Source organism: Bactrocera neohumeralis, chromosome 2, assembly GCF_024586455.1.
Source record: "Bactrocera neohumeralis isolate Rockhampton chromosome 2, APGP_CSIRO_Bneo_wtdbg2-racon-allhic-juicebox.fasta_v2, whole genome shotgun sequence".
NCBI classification, from domain to species: Eukaryota; Metazoa; Arthropoda; class Insecta; order Diptera; family Tephritidae; genus Bactrocera; species Bactrocera neohumeralis.
The window spans coordinates 66,222,347-66,246,348 of NC_065919.1; the positions used below are offsets into that span (position 1 = coordinate 66,222,347).

Sequence of the window (24,002 nt, forward strand, 5' to 3'; positions counted from 1 at the left end):
ACTTATTAAATTTGTCGGAAACCACAATAATTTGCAGTTCATAATATGTTGAACAAAACATTTAAAATTGATTTATATATACATATATATATTTATATATTTAATATGCATTACAAATACCTGTACACTTATTATACTAATATCGAAATTAGCTCTTTGATAAATTTGAAAATAATGATTTTATTGCGAAAAATGGAATAAGTTAATTTGGGAAAACTATTATTAGAATAATCAAATTTTGCTTTGTAAAAAATAATAATAGCAAAATTAGTAATAATAATAATAATTAATAATCATGTGCGGAAAAATACGTGAGACAGAAAGGAAGCCGAAAAGGGTCATAATTAAATATCGAAATTTTAGAAAATTATTTCATTTCTTACTTTAATGTTTCAATTGGTTAGTGATAACTAAAAGACGATACATAAAGGATACATTTTATTGACGTCTTCATAAAGCGCTTTACATTGGGGACGCGACAAAAATAGACCGATAGAGACAGCAAACAACGCCATATTTTTCTCTGCTCTTTTGAGATTTCTCTTCAGTAAGTTTTGCCATTTCATCATGAAAGGACGCGACAAAAATAGACCGATAGGGACAGCAAACAAAGCCGTATTTTTCCCTGCTCTTTTGAGATTTCTCTTCAGTAAGGTTTGCCATTTCATCATGAAAGGATATACGATTCAACAACGAGTCGAAATTATTAAAATTTACTACCGAAACTCGGAGTCAGTGGCCTCAACTTTAAGAGCGCTACGTCCAATTTTTGGCCGTCATAATCATCCTATCAGATCAACAATTGAGCGCCTAGTGGAAAAATTAGAGTCCACAAGCACAGCACAAAATGTTCGCGTGCCAGTGAGACAAAGCAGTGCCGTGGTGTCGAGAATATTGCTGCCGCTAGCACATCAATTGAGTTGAGAAGACCCAAATCAGTCTCTCACACGCCGTTCTCAAACGTAGGGCATCTCTGTGATGTCATTGTGGCGAACTTTGCGAAAAGATCTTGACCTACGTCCTTACAAGATTAAATTGACGCCAGTATTGAAGCTACTTGACCACCGTAATATTCGTATGTTCGTGAATGGGACTGAGCAACAACTTGAAAATGATCCGGATTTTCATCCAAATGAAGATGATTTTTCGATGAGATTCATTTCTGACTGAATGGCATCGTCAATAAGTAAAATATACGTTATTGGTCAGGCAGCTATCCACACGTACCCCATGAGTCATCATTGCATCACGAAAAGATTACGGTTTGGTGTGGTTTATGGCCGGCGGCGTCATTGGGCCGTACTCCTTCCGTGTCGATCAACACCGGCACTATACTGTGAATCGGAATCGCTACAATTAAATGATGACTGAATATTTTTGTACCGAATAGGATGATATGGACGTGGACAATATGTGGCTCAAAAAGGACGGCGCCAAAAGCCACACAGCGAATATCACAATCGAATTATTGAAAACCAAGTTTGGTGAACGTGTTATCTAAGGAAATGGCCTAGTCAATTAGCCGACTCGGTCGTGCGATTTGACGCCTTTAGACTTTTTCTTGTGAAGCCATGTCAAGTCTATGGTACGAATATCGAACCTAAAATTGCAGTAGTAACGGCCGATTTATGTTTGAAAACTGTCGAAAATTGTATTCAGCGTCTGGACTTCTGCAAGCTTGCCCGTGGTGGCCATGCAAACGAAATCGAGTTCCATACATAATGGCATCCTGTGTACTTTCACAGGAATAAAGAATTTCATTGATATCCCAAACCGTTTTTGTTTTATTTAAAAAACTTTTGCAGCGCTCATATTGAAAAATCCGTTAGAAATATTTAAAAAATACATACATATATTAATTTTTAAATTTTTTCTCAAATCAATTCGAAACCTTACTTAAAATGTCATGTTTTTACTTTTATAAAAAAAAAAAATAATTTACTGGCAAGACAAAACTTATTTAAAATTGAAAATATGTCATGCATCTAACTACACCTAACACCTTAATAATATAAAAAAAAATTAAACACGCGGCAACACCATTCCAAAACATTTTTAATTGCATCATTTTACCACTCATATCGATTCAACTACCGGTTAACTACCCAAGAGCGTTGCTATAGAATTTTTTTAAGTTTATAAGGGCACCTTAGAATCCAATTGACAATTTTAACCGAAACACTTGTGTAGGTGTAAATGAGCATGCCTTTCTAATGAACAGGTCTCATGAGTTCCACGGTGTGTGTTTTCGCAAGGAATCTTACTCAAAGCTGTTTAGTTTGATGTTATAGTTGCGCTAGGTAATTACTAGAGTTTGATTGCTGGTTGCTCTCATAAGTTTGATAAGTTTCAGATTCAACTATCGAAATCAACTGTCACAGAGCTGTCTCTCAACAACTTAAGTTGGTACAACAGACGAACAGAGAGACGGGCATGGTTAAATCGACTCAGCTTGCGGTCTCCAACGTTTTGTGCTGAAAATTATAAACTTCGTGACAAACTAGCTTCTGTTCAGGGTATAATGAAGTCAATGAATATACCCACAACCTGATTAATAATTAAAATAGTTAGCTTAGTTTACTTTAACTTATGCCACTTTAACATATAGCCACAAAAATAATTAATTGTTGTGCCTAAATTGAATGAAACACAAATTTAAAGAATTTGCATCTAAAAAAAATTTCAGACTAATATAAATGTAAATGCTTCAATTCATTCAAGCTAACTCAATATTAAAATATCAATCATGTACCGTTATTAATATATGTATGTATGGTATGCATTAATTACATTAAAACGCCTTTTGGTGAATTCACGGTGATTTCATCGAAAATTCGAAAATTAATTGGCTTCTCAATTGACAACTTTCAATTAAATTAAAGTAGGTCGAATTAAGTTTTTCACTCCGAGTTTATGTCAATTATGCGCACTGAACAACAGCAATTATCGCAAAGCTAACAGAATTCCAATATTTGACTTTTTCGATTGTTGTTTTTGTTTTTGCTACGATTGGCTTTTAATTGAGTTTGATGCTTTGTAAAGTGCAGTGACCCCTCCCTGCCTTTCTTCCAAACCGCTGCCGTTGACAAAATTTGAAATAACATTTAGTTAAGTAATGAAGCCGGTCATTTAATCAAAAACATTTGAATTTATTTTGTTGTTTGAGTTTCGGGTGGCATTTATAAAGCAAGTGCTTCAGCGTTTTACATCAGAAATATTAAAGGCTGGTGTATTCTTTGAAGCTAGTTACTAGTGGGGGGTCTCTCATCCGAGGCTGTTTACTTCCTTTCATTGTAGTGTTTTTTTTACGTGGCGGGTCCCAAATCCAGCACACAACCCTGAAGAGGGGGTATTACTTTAGCTCGCCGTAAAACGGATGTTCTCTGGCTACCCAGACTATATTTTGTCCAGGACCGGAAAACGTAAGCTGCTTGAGCCATAGGTAAAATAATCGTCTCTGTTCAAGTGAGTAGAGCTCAGAGAACTTTCCTCATTTGCGTGAGCTTCTTCAAATGGCAGAAACTTCAAATTTAGTATTTATCATCATTCGAAAGAACATTTTTGGCATTTTAAAGTATATTTAAAAAATATCTCTTTCGTACTTTATCCGCCGCTACGATCCGTTTAGTCCAATTTTCGATGACTCGTTCGAGGACTTCGACTGGTAACATGCATTACGACACGCGTTATGTTTTGCTCCACAGACTGAATCGAAGCGGGATTGTCCGCATTGGCTATTGACCATACATATCCACACATGATGTTTGGCGTTGCCTCAATATATCCATTAATTGATCCGATGGTGGATCGTATCAACAGTCATCAAAAAGTCGGTTATCATGGCGCGCTAACGGTCGCCATTGACGGTTACGTTTTCATCGGTATCATTTTTAAAAAAATAGGGACTGATGATTCTACCGGCCTACAAACCACACCAAACCGTTGTTTTTTTCTTGTATACATATCTATTGAGCCAGAAATGGGTCTCATTGCCGAACAAAGTTTGACTCGAAAACGTCGGATCTACTTAGAACTCTTCAAGAACCCTTAGAGCGAAGCGATATCGTTTGGGAAGTTCGAGCTGCTACAGTTCTTGCACAAGCTATATTTTGTACACTTTCAAGTCAAGATCTCGATGTAAAATGCTCCAAGTCGTTTCATACGTCAGTCCGAGTTGCTGCGAATGGCGTCGGAATAACTTTCCACAGTCTTCGTGTACACTCTCAGTGTTGGCTGCTATATTTTCTTCACTGCGTGCTGTGGACGTGGTCTATTCGGTCGAATACTATCCAACAATGAATGCAGGATCTGAAGTTGGGTGATGGTGTTGCGAACAGTTTGCTCAGTAGGCCGATTATGTTGACCATAAGTCTCAACTTAAGTGCGCACAACACATTCTTTAAAGAACGTGAATTTTCGTAATAAAGTTGAACGATTTGTAAACGTTGTTCAGGCGTAAGTCTTTCCATGATGAAATGCAAAACAATATTGAACAAAAATTACGTGACAGATTGACACGACTCTGCGACTTTGCAGCGAAATGGCTCGTGAAATTCACGACTTATTAAATTCCCTGAAAAATTATTTAAATAGAGATTCGTACTCATTTCTAGCTTGCAGCTTGTTATGAGGCAGACCTATTTTTCATGAAAGCACTCCAAAATGCCAGCGCCCCGTCATAGTTGATGTAAATTTGTATATACTCTTTCAATACCTAATTAGTATGTACTTGGCCTTATTCCTATCACATTTGAGCCACTTTTTGTTGGTTAGAAACCGACTCCAACTGTTCATAACAAAGAATATGTGCTTTAAGCCTTCCTTCAGTTGTTGACTACACTGCACAAGGCCAGCAATGCGGCCTGTCAATCCGATGAATATGTTTACTTTCTGAATCTTCCCGTAGTTATTTAGCAGAACTTCTCCATTTACCTCTAGAGGGCAACCTCACCAAAATGTGATTATTGAAATTTAACTATTGGAATACACAGTCTGATTTACTTATGTTTAGCTTATTCAGCATAACGCTATGTACAAATTCTTTCTGATCTCAACCCCCTAATTTCTTTATGCTGATAGCAGAACTGTTTGCTACTTTCCGAGTAACACGTCTATGGGCAGTTGATGTAGGAGCATATTAAGCGCCTCTGTCGGATATGACTTAATAGCCCCTGGTAAGCCCTGTGCAGGCTGCCCTTTGTATTCCATTTAATATTTTATACATATATATATGCATACATATAGTACATATATATATCCATAGTGCCACAAAAACTCTTAAAAGATCATTAAATTGTAATCAGCAAGCAATTATTTCAAATTACAACCAAAATACGAATAGTGTAGCACAAGAAATGTGTGATTGCCATTTACCATATGCGAGTAATAAATGTACAATACTCAACGCATACACGCCGTAAATATTATTTAAGAATATTTCCATATACATATGTACACTCTATATGCACAGCAATCACAGTAATCAATATTACTCATACGCCATGTAGGCCTTGCATACATATTTGCGACATCAAGTGAGTACTCGTGTTATCTTTGCATTAACGGTTTACTCGTGAAGTATGTGGAGTAATTTTCGGACTCATTGCCATGCCTAGCGAAGCAGTCATTAAAAAACAATGCATGCCAATATACATTATTTGATAAATGTATGTAACGGGTGATCCAAGTAGAAGTACTATTTTCAATAGTTTTTTTTTTGACAGATCACGCGTAAGTCTTGTCAAGCTGTCATGCTATTTTTGTTCAGTATGGTTTGGCATTTCATCATAGAAAGGCTTATGCCTGAATAATGTTTACAAATCGTTCAACTTCATTACGGAAATTCGCGCTCTGTAAAGATTGTGTTTTGCGCGCTTCGCTCAATCGGCCTACTGAGTATTCGCAACATCATCTCCCATATTGAGACCCAGCATTCATTATTGGATAGTATTAAACTGAATGAGTCACGTACAGCACGCAGTGAAGAGAAAATAGCAACCGTAGCTGAAAGTGTACACGAAGACCGTAGAGAATCGATTCGACGTCGTTCTCAGCAACTCGGACTGGCCTATAAAACGAATTGGCGCATTTTACGTGATGATCTTAAATTGAAATGGTACAAAATTCAGCTTGTGCAAGAACTGAAGCCGCTCGACCAGCCCATGTGACATCGCTTCGCTCTATGGTCGCTTGAAAAATTCGAAGTAGATACGACGTTTTCGAGCCAAATTTTGTTTAGCAATGAGACCCATTTCTAGCTCAATAGGAATGTAAACAAGCAAAATTGCTGCATTTGGGACGAAGAGTAACCTGAAAAGATTCAAGGACTGTCATTTTATCCAGAAAAAAATAACGGTTTGTAGGCCGGTAGAATTATAGGTCCCTATTTCTTCAAAAATGATTACGGTGAGAACGTAACCCTCAATGGGCGACCGTTATTGCACCATGGTAACCAATTTTTTGATGCCCGAGATTTAAGCTCATGATCTCAGCGATATTTGATTTCAACAAGACGGCGCCACTTCCTATACATCGCAGCAATCAATGGATCTATTGAGAGAACACTTTTGATCCGGTCGATTCGAAACCAAGATCGTGTGTTATCACAGTTAGACTTTTTTCTGTGGGGTGTATAATTCTAAAGTCTATGCGGACAATCCCGCTCGATTAGGCCTTAGAGCAAAACTTCACCAATATCATTTGGCAGTTACCAGTTGAAATTCTCGAATGAGTCATAGAAAATTGGACTCAGCGGATCTGAGACGTAGCCGCCGCCAACATTTGAAAGAGATAATCTTCAAAAAATAAATGCCTCAGAATATTTATTTATTTATTTATTTATTTATAATAATCTATATACAATCATCACGTTTTTTCTGAAGGTTCACTTAGTAGTTTTATGAGATCAATGTTGCCAGAGTTGTGGGCTGTTGGGTGAAGCATCGGACAGAGTGTGAGTAAGGGGTTGATAGAAGCGGTGCCTCAGAATTATCTTTCGAATGATAACAAACATTCCGAATTAAGTTTGAAGTTTCTGCATTTTTTCTTAAAAAACAAAAAATTGGTAACCTCGAAATGGATCACCCTTTATGTATATATAAATAATTAATTTAAACGCCACAGCATGCTGCTTCACAATTCGCCATTTTCTAGGATACAATTTAAAAATTTCTACGTTGCTTTTTTCTCGCTGGCGCATTAATACACTTGAATTCACATGTGTAATTGAATTTTTATTATATATTTACATTTTATGTGTCTGTATGAGCATATGTGTAACGGTGTGTTTTCTCTTTTACGCCTGTTTCTTGCAGATAAATAAAAACTCGCAAGTGCCCTCGAAGAGCAGCAATGGTGAACGCAAGCGCTGGATTCACGATCCTACAAGTGAGTATGACTGTAACACACACATATGTATGTATATATAAATGTGTTTTTAAATGCTACATAAATCTGCAAATAAATGTGTGCTGGTGGAAGCGTAAATTTCTCTATTTTTTTGGGCGCCGTTGCAAACACACACACGCTCGTACGGTCGTAAAGCCAGCAGGTGACCGCGATTTATTGCGTACGCCTTCATTTCATTCCCAAAGACATTAAGTGTCGGGCGGCTGAGCGCGGAAGAATCGCTTGAAAAATGCAGCTGATGTGCAGCTGAGGCATGTATGTGTTTGTGTAAATATAAAATATATGCGCGATTCATAAGCTCCATGGTGGATTAAAAAATGTTTAAGCGCTCTATTTGAGTGATGGTGACACATGTGTATGTACTTCTATATGCTTTTAATTAAATTAACACATGATACTATACGTTGCACTTGGAAAGTAAGAAATATCCTCCCTTTCACTTTTAATAACAATCTTTTTTTCTTTCTTCTCGATTGTCGCTTGGACCAAAGTTGTTTAAGTGGTTTCTATGCTCTTGCCAGTTAGCACCAATTGATGGTGATTATGATGGGGGGCAAGTTCATCTCGCTCACCGCTTATTTAACAGCAGGACATCATCGCATCGCAAGAACCCTTCGCCCCAATTGAAATTGTTTTAAGTTCAATGAAATAATTGAGAAAAGGCACTTAATTCAGCAAAGTTATGTGACTCTGTAGCTGGCGGTGCTACGAATTTTTCTAAAGTTACTTTTATCGAATGTTTGTCTCATTTTAAGTCTAATATTAAAGAGTCAGTTTAATCTTAGGCTATAACTTAAGGAAGTCAAAAGGTATGACTCTCACCATTTCAGCTTGCTGTTCTTTGGAATATTAGAACTTACGAGGTGTGTTAAGAAAATAATGGGAATTTTAAAATTTCGTAGAATGGAGAACCCACCGTCAACTAACTGATTGGACTTTATTAGTGTGGTTTTAGGCCTAGAAAATTAACAACTGAGTAGTTATTCACCATGCGCCAAAAAACTCGTGAAAAGAGGATCGACACACACCATCTCTTTATCGATTTCAATGCTGCTTTTGACAGCACGAAAAGGAGCTGTCTTTATGCCGCTGTCTGAATTTCGTATCCCCGCAAAGCTAATACGGCTGTGTAAACTGGCGTTGAGCAATACCAAAAGATTCCTCAGGATCGGGAAGGACCACTCCAAGCCGTTCGATACTAAACGAAGCTTCAGACAAGGTGATTAACAAAGGATAAAACTGGGATCCAAGGGTCACAAGGGGTCAGAAGGGTGGTTCTCAAATGAATTTTTGTTGAAAAAAAGAAATAAACTCTATAAACAAATATTTTCTTATTATACCCTGAACAATTTTCCTTGAAGATTCTAACAACCAGAAGGACCCTACAAAATTTATATAACGGTTGTTCTAAGTAGCGTTAATCTTTTCAATGGGCTTTTTTGACAGATCACGCATGAATGGTGTCAAGCTGTCATAACATTTTTGTTCAGCATTGTTTAGTATTTCATCATGGAAAGACTTACGCCTGAACAAGGTTTACAAATCGTTCAACTTTATTACGAAAATTCACGTTCTGTAAGGAATATGTTTCGCGCGCTTCACTCAACTTATGGTCAACATAATCGGCCTACTGAGCAAACTGTTTGCAACACCATCACCCATCTTGAGACCCAGCATTCATTATTGTATAATATTCGACCCAATAGACTACGTCCAACACGCAGTAAAAAAAATATAGCAGCCGTAGATGAGACTGTACACTAAGACCGTTGAGAGTTGATTCGGCGCCGTTCGCAGCAACTCGGACTGACTTCTAAATCTTAAATTAAAAGCATACAAAATACAGCCTGTGCAAGAACTGAAACCGCTCGACCTTCCCAAGCGATCCCGCTTCGATTAGGCCTTAGAGCAAAGCACCACGCGTGTCATTCCTCAGTTACCGGTCAAAATGCTCGAAGTGTTCACCGAAAATTGGACTCAACGGATGGAACATCTGAGACGTAGCCGCAACTACCATTTTTTTTGTTTAATATATATTTATTTGCAATCTATTAATTGACAATCAGCAAATTTTTTAAATACATTAATAGTGACAGGATTGACTGTTCTCCATTGAGACTAATCAATACATTCTTAAATTATTTTATTTGCTTACTTAAAATCTATCTATATGGAAGATTCAAAATGTGAGTTCGTTTTAAGCGTCTAACATCCATACTGTTGTCTAGTAAATTTATTGCCAATAAGTTTTCATGATTAGACAATCTATCTAAATACTATCGACAAGATTTGCTGATTTCGTCTTTAACAAAAAGTATATTTAAGTCTTTGTGGATTTCGAAGTTGCTTACATACCAAGGAGCACTTACTCAAAAACTACTATATTAAAAGTCAAAACTATAACTCATTTAAAATTTTTGTATAATATTATTTCACACAAAATGTGCCCCTTAAGAAAAATTTCATTAAAAACTTGAACTTCGACAGTTTTCACTTCTTTACTAGTTGAGGAGTTTAATTAGGCTATAGAGCAGAAGTCTGACGTAGAAATATCCATTTAAATTTGAATTTTTTGTGTTTTGTTGTTATCCTTTTCAACCCAAATATCTGCTCATTTGTCAAATCCTCTGACATCGGTCCACTATATCATATTGTTGTCATATAAACTGATCGATACATATCAGATCCTGTTTCCGCAGAAATTTCTAAGGTCGGACAACCATTGCATATACATAGCTGCCATATAACTAACTGGCCAAAATCAAGATAAAGAATTTTTTTCCATTTTATAGTATAAAACTGTGTAGGTAGTATATTTTCATTGCAACGGAAGTTAACGACATTTCTTATTTAAGCTCAAATCAGTTTTAAAGTTGAACTTTTGCGCATTCGAACCACCCTGTACTAAATACCACAGCCAACAGCACAGCTAGGTAAGGGACTATTTGCTTTTAATTTGTAAGAGGCGGGAAAATGAAATTACTAAAGTTATTTGCCGTTAAAGTCAGAAAAGGTCGTCGGCTGGCAACGGTTGCACAGGTGATATGACTGCGAGATAATGTAATAAAAACCGCTCATTATAAGGAATTAACATCATTTGTACAGCTCTGCTGGAAATATAGCTTATGCGCACGCACACATTTATATTTATGTCTGTATGTATGGCTGTGTGTTTTGTATAACTGCTTATTCACTGTTTGTAATTATTTAACCTTTTTGTTTGCATTTCACCCACTCGACAGGTGACCTCTGCCGGCCGTTAAATTGCAAGAAGCGTGAAATCTGTCTGCTGGAGGATGAGTACAGCGCTGTGTGTGTGTCGAAGCGTGACTTACACAAGAACCGGTAAGTGGAGAGTTACTTGAAAAGAGTGATAAAACGTAAAAATATAATAATAAAATGTAAAAATAAAATAAATTTGAGTTAAAAAAACTTAAAAAGTATTTCTGAAAGTTTGAAAAACTAGAAGGTCAGAAGTGAAACTTCTTTGGGTGTGTAGTTTATATCCATTTTGTGTTAATAGTTTATTTAATAAAACAATATTATCACATGGTTTTTTTTTTTTAATATGCCAACCCTCCATAAAAATATGTGTTGCTGTAAAAGTGCTTAAACCTATTCAGAATTTATACACATATTGTAATGCTTTTTATTTTATCAAATAAAAAGTAATACTTTAAATTTCTCAAACAACTAGCAAACATTCCTAGAAATGTGAACAATTACTGTAGTTATACCCTAAATATGTACAGATGACTATCCATCTGTGAACTCGTCCCTCAGGTTTTGAGATATCGCTCTGAAATTTTGCAAATGTCTTTAACTCCACAGAAAGCTGCTCTCTGGTCAGAACTATCAACTATCGGATCACGAAAGCTGTCATACAAACTAAACGATCAGATACAAGTTCTTGTATCCGAAAGTTTTTTCTTCCACAAGACACCTCACCACCACCACTTGGCATATATTTATTATAATCCAAAGCCGCGATATAATTTTTGAACATATTTAATGGGGAATGTTTATTATCGTTCGAAAGAACATTTTTTGACATTTATTTTTTGAAGGCTATTTATTTCAAATGTTGGCCGCAGCTACGTCTAAGATGGTCCATCCGTTGAGTTCAATTTTCGATGACTCGTTCGAGCATTTCCACTGGTAACTGGCGAATGACACATCTGATGCTTTGCTCCAAGGCCAGAATCGAAGTGGGATTGTCCGCGATCTTGAGGACGAAGGGTTCTCTCAATAAATCCTTCAATTCATGCGACTAAATAAGATCACGAGCTTCAATTTCAGCCATCAAATAGTCGATTATCATGGCGCGAATAACGGTCACCATTGACGGTTACGTTCTCACCCGCATAATTTTTGAAGAAATATGGACTGATGATTCCACCGGCTCACAAACCACACCAAACCGTTGGTTTTTCTGGATGAAATGGCAGTTCTTGAATCCTTCCAAGATGCTCATCGTCTCAAATGCCTAATTGTTTACATAACCACTGAGCAAGAAATTGTCCTCATCGCTGAACAAAATTTAGTTCGAAATGTCGGATCTACTTGGAACTTTTCAAGAGCCTATAGAAAACTGTTTTTGTACGCTTTCAATGCAAGATGTCGACGTAAAATGCGGAAAGTCGTTCCATACCTCAGTCCGAGTTGCTGCGAACGGCGCCGAATCGACTCCCCACGGCCTTCGTACACTCTGGGCTACGTCTGCTTTGGTAAATTTTCTTCACTGCGTACTAAACGTGATCTATGTATTAGGTCGAATATTATCCAATAGTGAATGCTGGGTGTTAAGATTTTACGCGTAAGTCTTTCGATGATGAAATGCTAAACAATACTGAACAAAAATAACATGACAGCTTGATACGACTCATGCGTAAGCTGTCAAACAAAAGCTACGTATATTCGAAAGAGTATTTCTACTTGGATCACCCGTTAGCTGTCACGTATGCTATACAAATGCAACTGTTAAGGGTAGTATTGTTGCTAAGGTGCAGCCTCTAAACTCCATTTGTTCAATTTTATTAAATAAAAAATTTTATAAGTGGCAACACTGGTCAAAAATAATAATCTGGTAAAGATTTCTGTTGTTTTAAAAATATATGGACTTTCTAAAATTTTTATAATTTTTTTAATTTAATATTTTTAATTGTTATTGTTAATATGGCAACTCTATTTCTATTAACTTTATTGTAACATCCTCTTTACCTTTTTAGTTCATAGCCATATTACTGTGTTTTCGTTACATTTAAATTTCTGAAATTGATTTATTCGAAAAGGTGGCAACATTTCCATTATTTGAACTGTAACCGCTTTTATCAGTGTTGGCTCTCTTTCGAATGTTTCGTTTATGTACAAATTTTTCAATATCACATTGGCACCCAAATGGAAGGCATTATTTTGCTTTGAACTACATATGTACATGTATGTATGTGGGTACTGTACCGAGAAATTTTCAGAATATTTAATCAGAAGGTGGCAACCTTCCTTTTAGCTTTAATTTTTCTTCTGCCTCCTCTGTTCTGCTCCTTGACTTTGCGCAATTAATTTTTCATTTTATATAAGTTTTCAGTATACATATTTCAAACAGGTGGCAACTTTTCAACTGTCTTTTTTTTTTTTTTTTGTAACATGCGAGTATCCAAGCAAACTCAAAATAATAATGATACCAACCATAAAATAGTAGCTCTGTACATAATACAAGCGTGACGCAATTTCGTTGCGTAACACATTTTCGTTGCAGACAAATGTTTATCTATCTCACCTAATGAAGTTTCACTTCCTAAAGCAAAAACTTTAGCGCATTAGCACGAAAGAGCACTTACCCATACACCTACAAGATTACATTAAAAATGTATTTTTTGTTGTTGTACTACTTTGAAGTTTCCACAAATTATCCCGCCCACAAATCCGCTTACCAACCTGGCCTATCATTTTAAAATCCCAATTGGCCTATTCTCTGTTATAAAATTAAGTGCAGCATTCAACCCTTCAGAATTCCCCTTCAAAAATCATCCTGCACTCGGGCTACACGAGTGGCTCTCACACAAAAAAGTTTAATTATGCCTTAGCTCACCTTTATCACCTTTTATTTGTAAGTATGTATTGCAACAATTCACCAACGCCATTAAGCTCCCACTTCCGCACATCCTTCTCATATGACAGTCACAATCTCCCTTTCTCTTACACATCCACACACACACACATACATACATAGCGCTCACGTAGCAAACTCTCCTGCACAGCCGTTGAACTAATTATTTTTGTCTGTCTTATCTTTTCGTCACCGATCCTGTAGTGATGAAATAATCACGAAAGCCAAGTACTTGGAGGAGGAGGCGGCTAAGCGGCGCGCCAATAAGGACAACGCCAACAACAACAACATCAATATTAACAACAACAGCGAGAATGACAATGATGATGAGGATGCGAAGAATTTCAGCTCGGACGAGGAGTCCCGTGAGGATGATGTCTTCTATGAGAACAACAACACTGCCGGCGATAAGGATGACGAAGAGGATGAAGAGTGAGTCAAAAGCTTGAAATAATGAAATTAGTCGATATTATCTCTAAATGACTGGGCCTGGTTTGTGGCATCAAAAATGTTTGATTTTTCACATTTCATTAATTAACGGTAATTTCGAATGCACGAATGGTGGCACGCTGGCTGAGCAGTTGCTTGTTTGGTTGATTTCATGCAGCACACGGTTTGGGGCGCCTGAAAGCATGCTACGAATATGATATGGTTGAAAATGTGTGTGTGTATGTGCGAATGACTGGCACGTGGCTGTCGCACATGCTTTGGTGTGTGCTTGAAATCGTTGCAGTTTGTTGTTTTTGTATGCTCAATATGTGCACATGTGTGCGTGTAAATGTAAATATGCCCGAATATGTCACCGCACGCATCACTCCACGTCCGATTTCATTAACCAGTCTGTATGCTTTTTCAAGCTTGTTTACAAAAGCGTGCATGTGCATGTGTGTGTGCGTGTGTGTTTGTGCTTAAAAGTGCCGTGGCATGGTGTGTTTATTTATTTGTCCGGTTTTCAGTTTTGTTTTTTTGTTGTCTCACTGTGTACAGCTCTGTGATGTGCTCTATGCCATTGAGTCGCAAAAGATTAAACGACTTTCAAAATAGGTCACTTATGCCCTGTCGCAAAGTTTGTTGTACAGCACAAACGGTCTTTCCGCGGTGCGAACAATCGAAAGAAAAAAGATTTGCAAACAACTGTGGCACTATTGTAGGTGGTTGGCGATTTAAATCTCATTTTGTTGAAGGGCTTTGTAAGGAAAGTGGAGAAAACAAAAAAAAGCAGCTATAATTCGCCTCGTGAAAACAGTGACTTTTCGTTTGATATAATTTTTTGTTGCAAAAATTTAGTTTCCAAATTCATAACATATACATACATAACTTTTTCGTTTATAATTTTTCCCAAAATCATATTAAATGATATATTGTGATACATACATATATTTTCATTTTTAAAAGGTCGATACTCGTTTTTAAGAAAATCTTTTAAATTGACTGAAATATTATCTCGCTTTAAAGTTAAATATTTATCACAGTGTTAGAAAATCCGATCTGGAGAAACTCCTAGTTTGGTTGAAGATTGATTTTAATATACACAATAATTGAGTATTTGGCATAACTTTGTTTTCGATACGGAACTTAAACAAAAAATCTTGTAGAAGTGTCTAGGAAAATATTCTGTATCACGAACACAAGTTCACGAATATGGCGTCGAAAATGACCAATAATTTGGCGAATGGAGGCTTATAACCAGTACGTGCGCGCATTTCGATTAGCCGAATGTATTTTTTTTTAATTTCTACCACTTAAAGTACAAACAAAAAAATAAACCTTTTACAACTAATTCAATATATATTTTATTATTAAACAAAACAAAGATTTTCGAATTTCATTGTGTTTTTGCTAATATAATAGTGATATTACGTAAAACAGGTGCGAATTTCGTTTAGCCCAATGTTTCAATAATAATAAATAGAGACAAAATTAAAAAAGTTAATAAATAATAATATTTTATTTTGCCTCCATTACATTTTATTAAATCGAAAATGCGATTTGTCATACTTTCTATTAGTTTTTTTAAGATATCTTCGTGTATTTTTTCCCAGCTGTCCTTAATTGCCCTTTTCAGTTCTAAAACACTGCTAAATTGGCGACCATTTTTGTAAACGTCTCTTGCCAGAATACCCCAAAGGTTCTCGATGGGATTTAGGTCTGGACTGCGTGCAGGCCATTTCATCAATTCTATATTTTTGTCTCCAAACCAGTGAATAGAATGTCGCGAGACGTGGATAGCTACGTTATCCTGTTGAAAAATTGGTTCTTCTTGATGACAGTCCTCCAGAAATGAGATTAATTCTGATTCCAACATGTCCGTGTAGATTTCGCTATTCATTTTTGTTGGAATTCTGGCAAGAGCATATTCTGGATCTTCAATAATAAGAGAAAACTGCCCAAATCATAACACTTCCACCACCAAAGTTCCTGCTCATCCTTGGTTCCTCCTTTCCTTTTAAATCATGCCAAAAGTAACTTAATCCATCACGACCGTCGGGATTGAATTTTTTCTCGTCGGAAAAAATTACATTTTTCCATTCACTTGACAAGTAGGGTCCCTTCGGCATGGCTTTAAAGGGTATACAAAAAACAAAACGTAATAACTTAAATGAACCCAATAAATCTATGCAGTGTCAGTTGTAATATTGTTTCTAAAAAAATACAAATTACCTCTTTATTTCTTTGTAAAATGATTTTTACCACCTTTTCGGCTAAACGAAATGCGCACTGAAATTGACACTGATTACCTCTTTCCAATAAAAATTTTTCAAGTATGATATAGTAGACTAATAACATTGAAAAAATAAATGGTTACGAAAGCAAAATGCAAAATATTCGCAGAAAGCATAAAGTACCGTAGCAATTTTCAGAATAACGTTAAATAATAGGAACAATTAGCCATTCGGCTAAACGAAATGCGCTCACGTATATTTGGATTAAGCGTTGGAATGTTTGTATTGGTTCAGTAGCCTATTTTAAAGGCGATAATTAAGATTTGCATTATAATGAGTAAAAATATATATTTTTTTTTTTGCAGTCTCTCAGTTCCCTTTAACCTTGTACGAAAATTGAATATATTGTGAAAAAGTACTCTGATATTTTAATAAAACGCAAAGTATTTAATTACTCATCAATCTATTTTTTGTTGTCTTCAAAGTAATCCCCACCAGATGTAATACACTTATTCTAACGGTTTTTTCAATACTCGAAACACTTTTCATAAGCACTTTTTGGGATGGCCTTCAGCTCCATCAGCGAATTTTGTTTTATCTCTTCGATTGACTGAAAACGAGTTCTACGGAGCGTCAATTTCAGTTTGGTGAACAAGAAAAAATCATACAGACCCAAATCTGCTGAATACGGCGGTTGATCAATGGTATTCATTGCATTTTTGGCTATAAATTCGATCACATTCGTACAGTTTTTGAAAAAGAAATCAGTTTTATCGGGACGAGTCGAGCGAAAACACGTTTCATACCCAAAATTTCTACCAAAATCATTCGCACGAACTCGCAAGAGATGTTGAGCACTCTTGCCATCTCTCCAAAACTTGCCTGAAAGATTTTCAAGCACCATATCCTTCACTTTGTTAATATATTCATCAGTTGAAGAAGTCAAAGGTCCAGAACGTGGCATGTCTTCAACGATCTCTCGACCTTGAAGGCTTTTTACCACTCGTAGGATTGTGCTTTTGTTAAAACTCAATTACCGTAAGCTTTTCCAAGATTCACAATGATTCCACAAACGAAATTTGGTTGGAAATACAAAAATTTTAGTCAAATTTATTATTCGATATTTTTATCGCAACTCCTCAGATACGCCTCAGATAGTCAATCCCTTACCAATCTAGAAAAAAAATCGACAAATCGGTTTTCGCCGAAATTTAAATTTAAAAGTCTTACTATTTCTTGCCCACAGTAGTATAAGCATACTTTTCATAAACGCTTTAAAATATCGATAAAAATAGCGAGTATTTTTTAATACATAACCACATAAATATTCTATATACGCGGTCTCATTAATAGCTGACCGCCTGCATATGCAACTAAATGCAAATAATAGTTTACAATGAAGCAAAGCACATGGCATTTTAAATGAAATATAACGGTTGCCAATACACATATGTAACTACCTATGTACATATGGATGAGTTTCCACTAGTATGCGTGTAAAAAACGCAATTACTTGTCGCTTAGTATGCACGTGTATGTACATAGGTATGTACATATGTATATTGGCACAGAACTTTTTATATAAAAGCGTAAGTGTGTATTTTATTGGCCAGTTGGCGTTATATTTTTGTTTACAGTTTTAAGTTTAATATTAAAGTTGGCGGCATATAAAAAATGTATATACACATGCATACACAAGCACACATATAAGATTTATATATGTATATAGTCCCCCTTGTTTTGACAATAAGCACCATGTCCACTGGAAATACCTGCAATGCCGTCATCCTCCCAAAGGCAACGTCATCGCATTGTTTCGACAGTTTTTTCCCCACTTCGACATCAATGCCAGCGCAACAATAACAATAAAATGAGGCAACCATGGCAATAATCGACATAAAATTGCTATACAAATGTTTATGCGGTAGATATGTAACATATTAGGGAGGTTCTTATCTGATATTTGAGAATACGTAGTTAAGCGTTCTTCTTTAAATGAACTTTGGCATACAAGTTTTTGTTACAAAAACAAAAAGGAACAGAAATATGAGAGAGAATATAAATTTTTGTCCTACAGTCTTTGCTTCGAACGGAAAGGGGCTGACACATCGAGATGACTGCAGAAAATGTCAAAAGCAAGACGTCAGAGAAACCCTGGAGCATCTCTTGTGCACTTGCCCCGTACTTGCAAGACAACGTTTCAAGCATTCATGAGTTCTTGCTCACTCTGGAAGAGTAGTAGTGAGGCCGTAGAACCTATTGAAATTCATCTCAATCGCAGACATTCTGAAGGATGACTACTTCTCTTGAACTATGTAACTCCACTTCATTAAAATTTAAGGTGAATTTCAATAGGTTCCACGGCCTCACTATTGGCACCTCTGGCATCGCTAAGGACCATTAACTGGTCATTGCGCGGCTCACAAGCCTACCAGATTAACATAACCTAAAAGTACGATTTTTTAGCCAATACTTTGACCTGAAGATACTACGAAACCTTTTTCAAGAACTGATACATTTAGATAGTGTTGAAACAGCAGAGATTCAGGTTGTTAAAGGTAAGCAGAAAATGTTATCCAACCACACTTGAGGGGTGCTGTCGAGATATAAAAGTTTATCGTAATATAGAGTAATTTTCAAAATATCAATGACTGTATAATGAAAGACATATATTCTGGAGGGAAAAATGCTAGATAGCCTTGAAGTTTTAACTCAGAAAATATACTAACTTTAAACATACAGGTCACTTTTTCTGATTGCGAAATATAATATAAAGGGTGATTCTTTTCTAGATTTTCTAATTTTTTAAGAAACAACACAGAAACTTCAAATTTGATGGAAAATGTTTATTATCATTCGAAAGAATATTCTTTGACATTTATTTTTTGAATATTTTCGCTTTCAAATGTTGGCTGCGGCTACGCCTCAGATGGTCCATCCGTTGAGTCCAATTTTCGATGACTCATTCCAGATTTCTACTGGTAACTGGAGAGTGAAACGCGTGCTGGTTTGTTCCAAGGCCTGAATTGAAGCGGGATTGTCCGCATAAGCTTTAGACTTTACATATTGACCGTCGAAAAACGTAAAATTCTCTCACCGAATTGTTCTCTTAATAAATAAATTGAGGTTGCTCTTCGTCCCGAATGTGGCAATTTTGCTTGTTTAAATACCCATTGAGCAAGAAATGGGCCTCACCATTGAACAAAATTTGGCTTGAAAACGTCGGATTTTCTTGGAACTTTTCAAGCGCCCATAAGGTCCATTGAGCGAAGTGATGTCGCTTCGGAAGGTCGAGCATCTTCACTTCTTGCACAAGCTGTATTTTTCAATTTAAAATCTCGACGAAAAATGCACTAAGTGGTAAGCCCATTGTGTGCACCATAAGCTGAGTGAAGCGCGCGAAACACATTCTTTACAGAAATAAGTTGAACGATTTCTAAACTTTGTTCAGACATAATACATTCCATGGCGAAATGCCAAACAATACTGAACAAAAATAACATGAGAGCTTGATACGACTCATGCGTGATTTGTCAAAAATAAAAAAAAATATTGAAAAAAGTACCTCTATTGGACCGTTATATACATATATATGTATGTGATAACAGGGAATATCAACAGTTCTCTTTGCATCTTCTTCCTTGTTGACCACCGCGATTTAGTGATAATCCAGAATCTGTGTTCAGAGCCCCAACTAAAAACAAGTTTTCTTAACAGCGCGGGACTCTAGGCAGGTAATATTAATTTATCGAAGGTACTACTGTTATGAAAGAACTTTTCATAAACTCTATTAGCAATTCAGGGTTGGACCAATATGTTGGACAACATCAAATCGCTCATCGCCAATGCAAGAAGAAACTCGATGAAAGCAATATCAATCACTGCACTTTTTTTTTAACAGTAGTGCGTCGAGTGTTCGTGGTGTTCTAAACTTTCATACTTGTTTTTACTTCAATATTGTATAATATGCTGAGTTACCATAAGCTGCTATATGCAGTAAGTAGCTTACATCACTTCTATTGATGACTTTAAATTACCTCGATTTATTTGGTTGCAAATTCAAAGATACAGATCAAATAAATTGTTGCCAATACAATGAAGGACGAGGCTAACGGATTTTCGCTGTATTTATTTACGTAATAGTTTTCGGTTTTAAAAGTCGCCTACAAGCGTTGAATATTTGTTTCAGGCGCGTAAGTTTGTTTAAGGGCCGAGAGGTAGATGTTATGTGTAGACTTGCTTGCGTGTTTGCTTTCGTTAATTTTGTCTTCCTTTTAGGAAAAAATAAACACGTGCTGCATTCATTGTTTTGCAATATTGGCTAGTAAGTAAGAACATAGATGGTATGTGTCTGTATATAGTATGTCTTGCTGCGACACGCTCTCTCGAACTTTATCGTCTGACCTAAACCCAAATAGCGAACTAACACGCGATTACAATGCTGACCTCTTGTGCTTCAGTTTGAGGCTCCTGCTGTCACGTCAATAACAAAAGCAAAACAAAAGTAAGTCAAGAAGGGCTTAGTCGGGGTGCACGAAATGTTTTCAGAGTCTAGCAATTTACAAAGATCAAAGTTGGGGGATAGGTATTATGGGCTAATGCAAATATTGACCTAATAAATATTGACCGTATTTATTATACAGGAAACTTGTCATAAGAGGGGTCTCTCCGAATTCCAATTACATACTTACATCTCACACATTGACCTATAGTTTCGAAAAAAAATCATCCATAGGCACTGTGGTCCAAATATGCGATATCTAGAAGGAGATATGCGATCCGATTTCGATAATTTGTAGACGTTAGTTGTTCTTCCTTGAGATCACTACTCGTACGACTGTAAATAGAAATTAAATAATGAGATGGAATTTGAAAATACGGTATATGGGCAGCAGGCGTGGTTGTAGGCCGATTTCCTCCAATTTAACACCACAAACAACCGATAGGTGAACAAAACTATTGTACGTTGTAGCAACATGTTGCCACAATATAAAAGCAACAAAAATGCACATCGACCAATATACATATAACCACAGATATATGTCCGGTGAAAAATGGAAACTGAGGCATGTTTAAATTTTTCGAAAACAAAATTTTATGTACTCTTCTTATTTTCGTTTGCTCCTCGCCCATCCTTTGCTATTCGCACGTCCTTTCGGCATTTAAGCGTTTTTATTGAGTTCAATTTTTGTAAGTGTGCTTTGCGAAAAATTTATGGCTCATCACCGCAGCGAGTCGGTTTGAGTGCTTTTACTTTTTTATTGCTATTGTTGTGGTTATTGTTGTTCACTTTGCTACTTCTTTAACTGTTTTCGCCCCGCTTTCGTAACCAACAAACCGGCAAAGTGTGTTAAGGACAAACCGAAACGATTGCACACTTAATTCCACGAACGGAAGTCGAGCGATTTTCAACTAAATTATCCTTGAAATGAGCTTATACGGCATTATTATTGTTGTTGTTTTAGTTATACTTTCCCTCTCCTAAGAAAACTCGTTAAAAAACAACGAATGCGAAAAGTTTTATTTGCGTTATAATCGAGTAAGTGGCGCTTAAGAAGCGACCTAGCGACACACTAACTTTTATACAGGCTTTCACGCACACACGCACACATGTATCGGTACCCGCACAGCCGGCAACGGCCAACCATGTGAGCTTTACACTTTTTACTTACTATAAATATAAGCTCATCTGTGGCTGTATTGGACAAACAAGTTAACTGCAGGCTGTAGCAACACTTACGGCAGCATTTCAGCGCAAGCGTTCTGGAAGTATTCGTATAATAATTTATGGTTTTTAAAGTTTGCGAATTTAATTACGAACTCTTTGATAGCCGCTAATAAAGCTCTAGTAATGATAATAACGATAATTGGCGCTGATTTAATTGCTTGAATGTCGAGTGATGCTGCGCTAAATATATTGAACTTTCAGAAGGCACTACTGATTCGATAAAATAAAAGATTTATGCACTAAATTCTCGTAACTCGAAAAAAGAGAGTTTGCAGTTGTCTACTAAGGCGACTTTCGACCATAAAAACGTTCTCTACCACAATATTTTCCGACGCGCCACAATTAATTTATTTTCAAAAAAAATTTTGATAAGGTATTAATAATACAAAATATTTTTTATTGCTATTATGCGAAACAGTAACATAAATACATATAAAAATGTTGCCTACAATTAGGCGCATAATGAAATTTAATGTATATTTAGCAAAGTCTCACACCTAATGCATAAAAAGTAAGAACGTAAAGTTGCTTAATAGGAAAAGTTTGTACTCGATGAGATGGATAGATACCACATAAGTTATCGCAAACGAATTCAATAGACGGTATTTCCATCCGCGAATCGTTGCTGAATTGCAACAAAATCGGTACATTTCGGACGGAGATGCTTACTGGTCTCAAAAAGTTGATCACACTTACGTCAGCAAAAATGGTCGTGGCCGAATCGCGGTGATCCGGCGCAAACAGTGGCGAAACCAGAAATAATGCTTAGCAAGATTTTGTAGAAATTGGCAGGAAATCATTTACTATGAGCTGCTCCGCTACGGCCCAACTCGCAATTCTGAAGTTGACAGCTTTGTTCAATGAGAGAGGAATTGTGTTCCATCAAAATAACGCCAGATCACGCACATCGATTGTAACTCGCCAGAAACTGCGAAAACTTATTTGAGAAGTTCTAATGCATCTACTCTGTAGTCCGCACCTGGTACTCGTATCAAGTGTTTGTTATCTCTTCCTATCTATAGCGAATGATTTTGCTAGTAAAAAATTTAGATCAAAAGAAGCTCGTGAAAATCGACTGACCATGTTTTTTGCCAATAAGCACGAGGATTTATGAGAACGGATTTTGAATATACCGTAAAAATAGAATCGACGAAAGGAACTGATCAGTGGATATTTGACTTAAATTGGATCATTCTCTGCTAAATAAAACCTTCAATTTAGTGGTAATAGTAGGGAGATAAGTTCATGAAAGACCACATCTCGTAAGGAGGGAAAAGGCTTCCCAAAAAATATAAATCGTTTGGAAAGAGCTAAGAACGTGTGATCTGCGTTGTCTTTTATCGCGTCGTTATATAGGCATTACGGTTCTTCGACTTTACCCATTCTATGAAGGTACTCTCTGAAATATCCGTGTTCGGATAGTAGCTGTGTTGTAAAGAAGTCGATTTCTTCAAACTTTCAACTTGTTCATAAGTTTAAATCTCTTATAAATCTGGCCGTCTATCAGCCGTGACTGCCATTCTCCCATCTTCATTGCCATGTGAGTATCGTGTCTTTCCTTATTCGGTCAATAGCGCTCTTGTTATTTTCATCTGTTTTCTTTAACACCTACAGCTTTTTTCTTTCATGCGCTGGAAAGTCAATGGGGTCATTACCACTTATGGCTAATACTGCATCACCTGGTACAGTTCGGTAAGCTGCTGCAACTCTGAGTCGGTTTTTCTTTTTTAGCCATCTGCCCAAAACTCTACTCTATATAGTAAGACGCTGGTGGTTGTTGACATTAAGAGCTTTCTCTTTTCTTCTGTGAGTCCTCGAATGTTGACCATTAATCTGCTAAGATAGGAGGAGATGTGCACTAGCTTTTCTGTGGAATGCTGGATTGTTTATATAGCTTATAGTTTTTTGTGTCGTTAGAATATTCTTAGTACATGTTCGTCAGCAGTAGTAGCTCTGTTTTTTTCGTTGAGTCAAGCCATGTTTGCGTGCGAATCATGACCATATTTAGCTTTCTACGGGCTTCCTCTGTGTAGCGGAGTATGTATGTATATAGATCCAATGCCAGTACACAAGATGATATCGATGAAAGCGGAACAAG

At 36.5% G+C, this 24,002-nt stretch overlaps 1 protein-coding gene across 5 annotated transcripts in view; it reads left to right on the forward strand.

The window, feature by feature from the left end:
- The window catches only part of LOC126751923 (proteoglycan Cow), a 169,874-nt gene that overhangs the window by 104,442 nt on the left and 41,430 nt on the right, over nt 1-24,002 (forward strand). For all 5 annotated transcript variants that reach the window (XM_050462416.1, XM_050462381.1, XM_050462408.1 and 2 more), the window contains exons 3-5: nt 7,314-7,386; nt 10,650-10,752; nt 13,718-13,945. In XM_050462416.1, the coding sequence (XP_050318373.1) occupies nt 7,314-7,386; nt 10,650-10,752; nt 13,718-13,945 (404 nt within the window). The remainder of the gene's footprint in view (nt 1-7,313; nt 7,387-10,649; nt 10,753-13,717; nt 13,946-24,002) is intronic.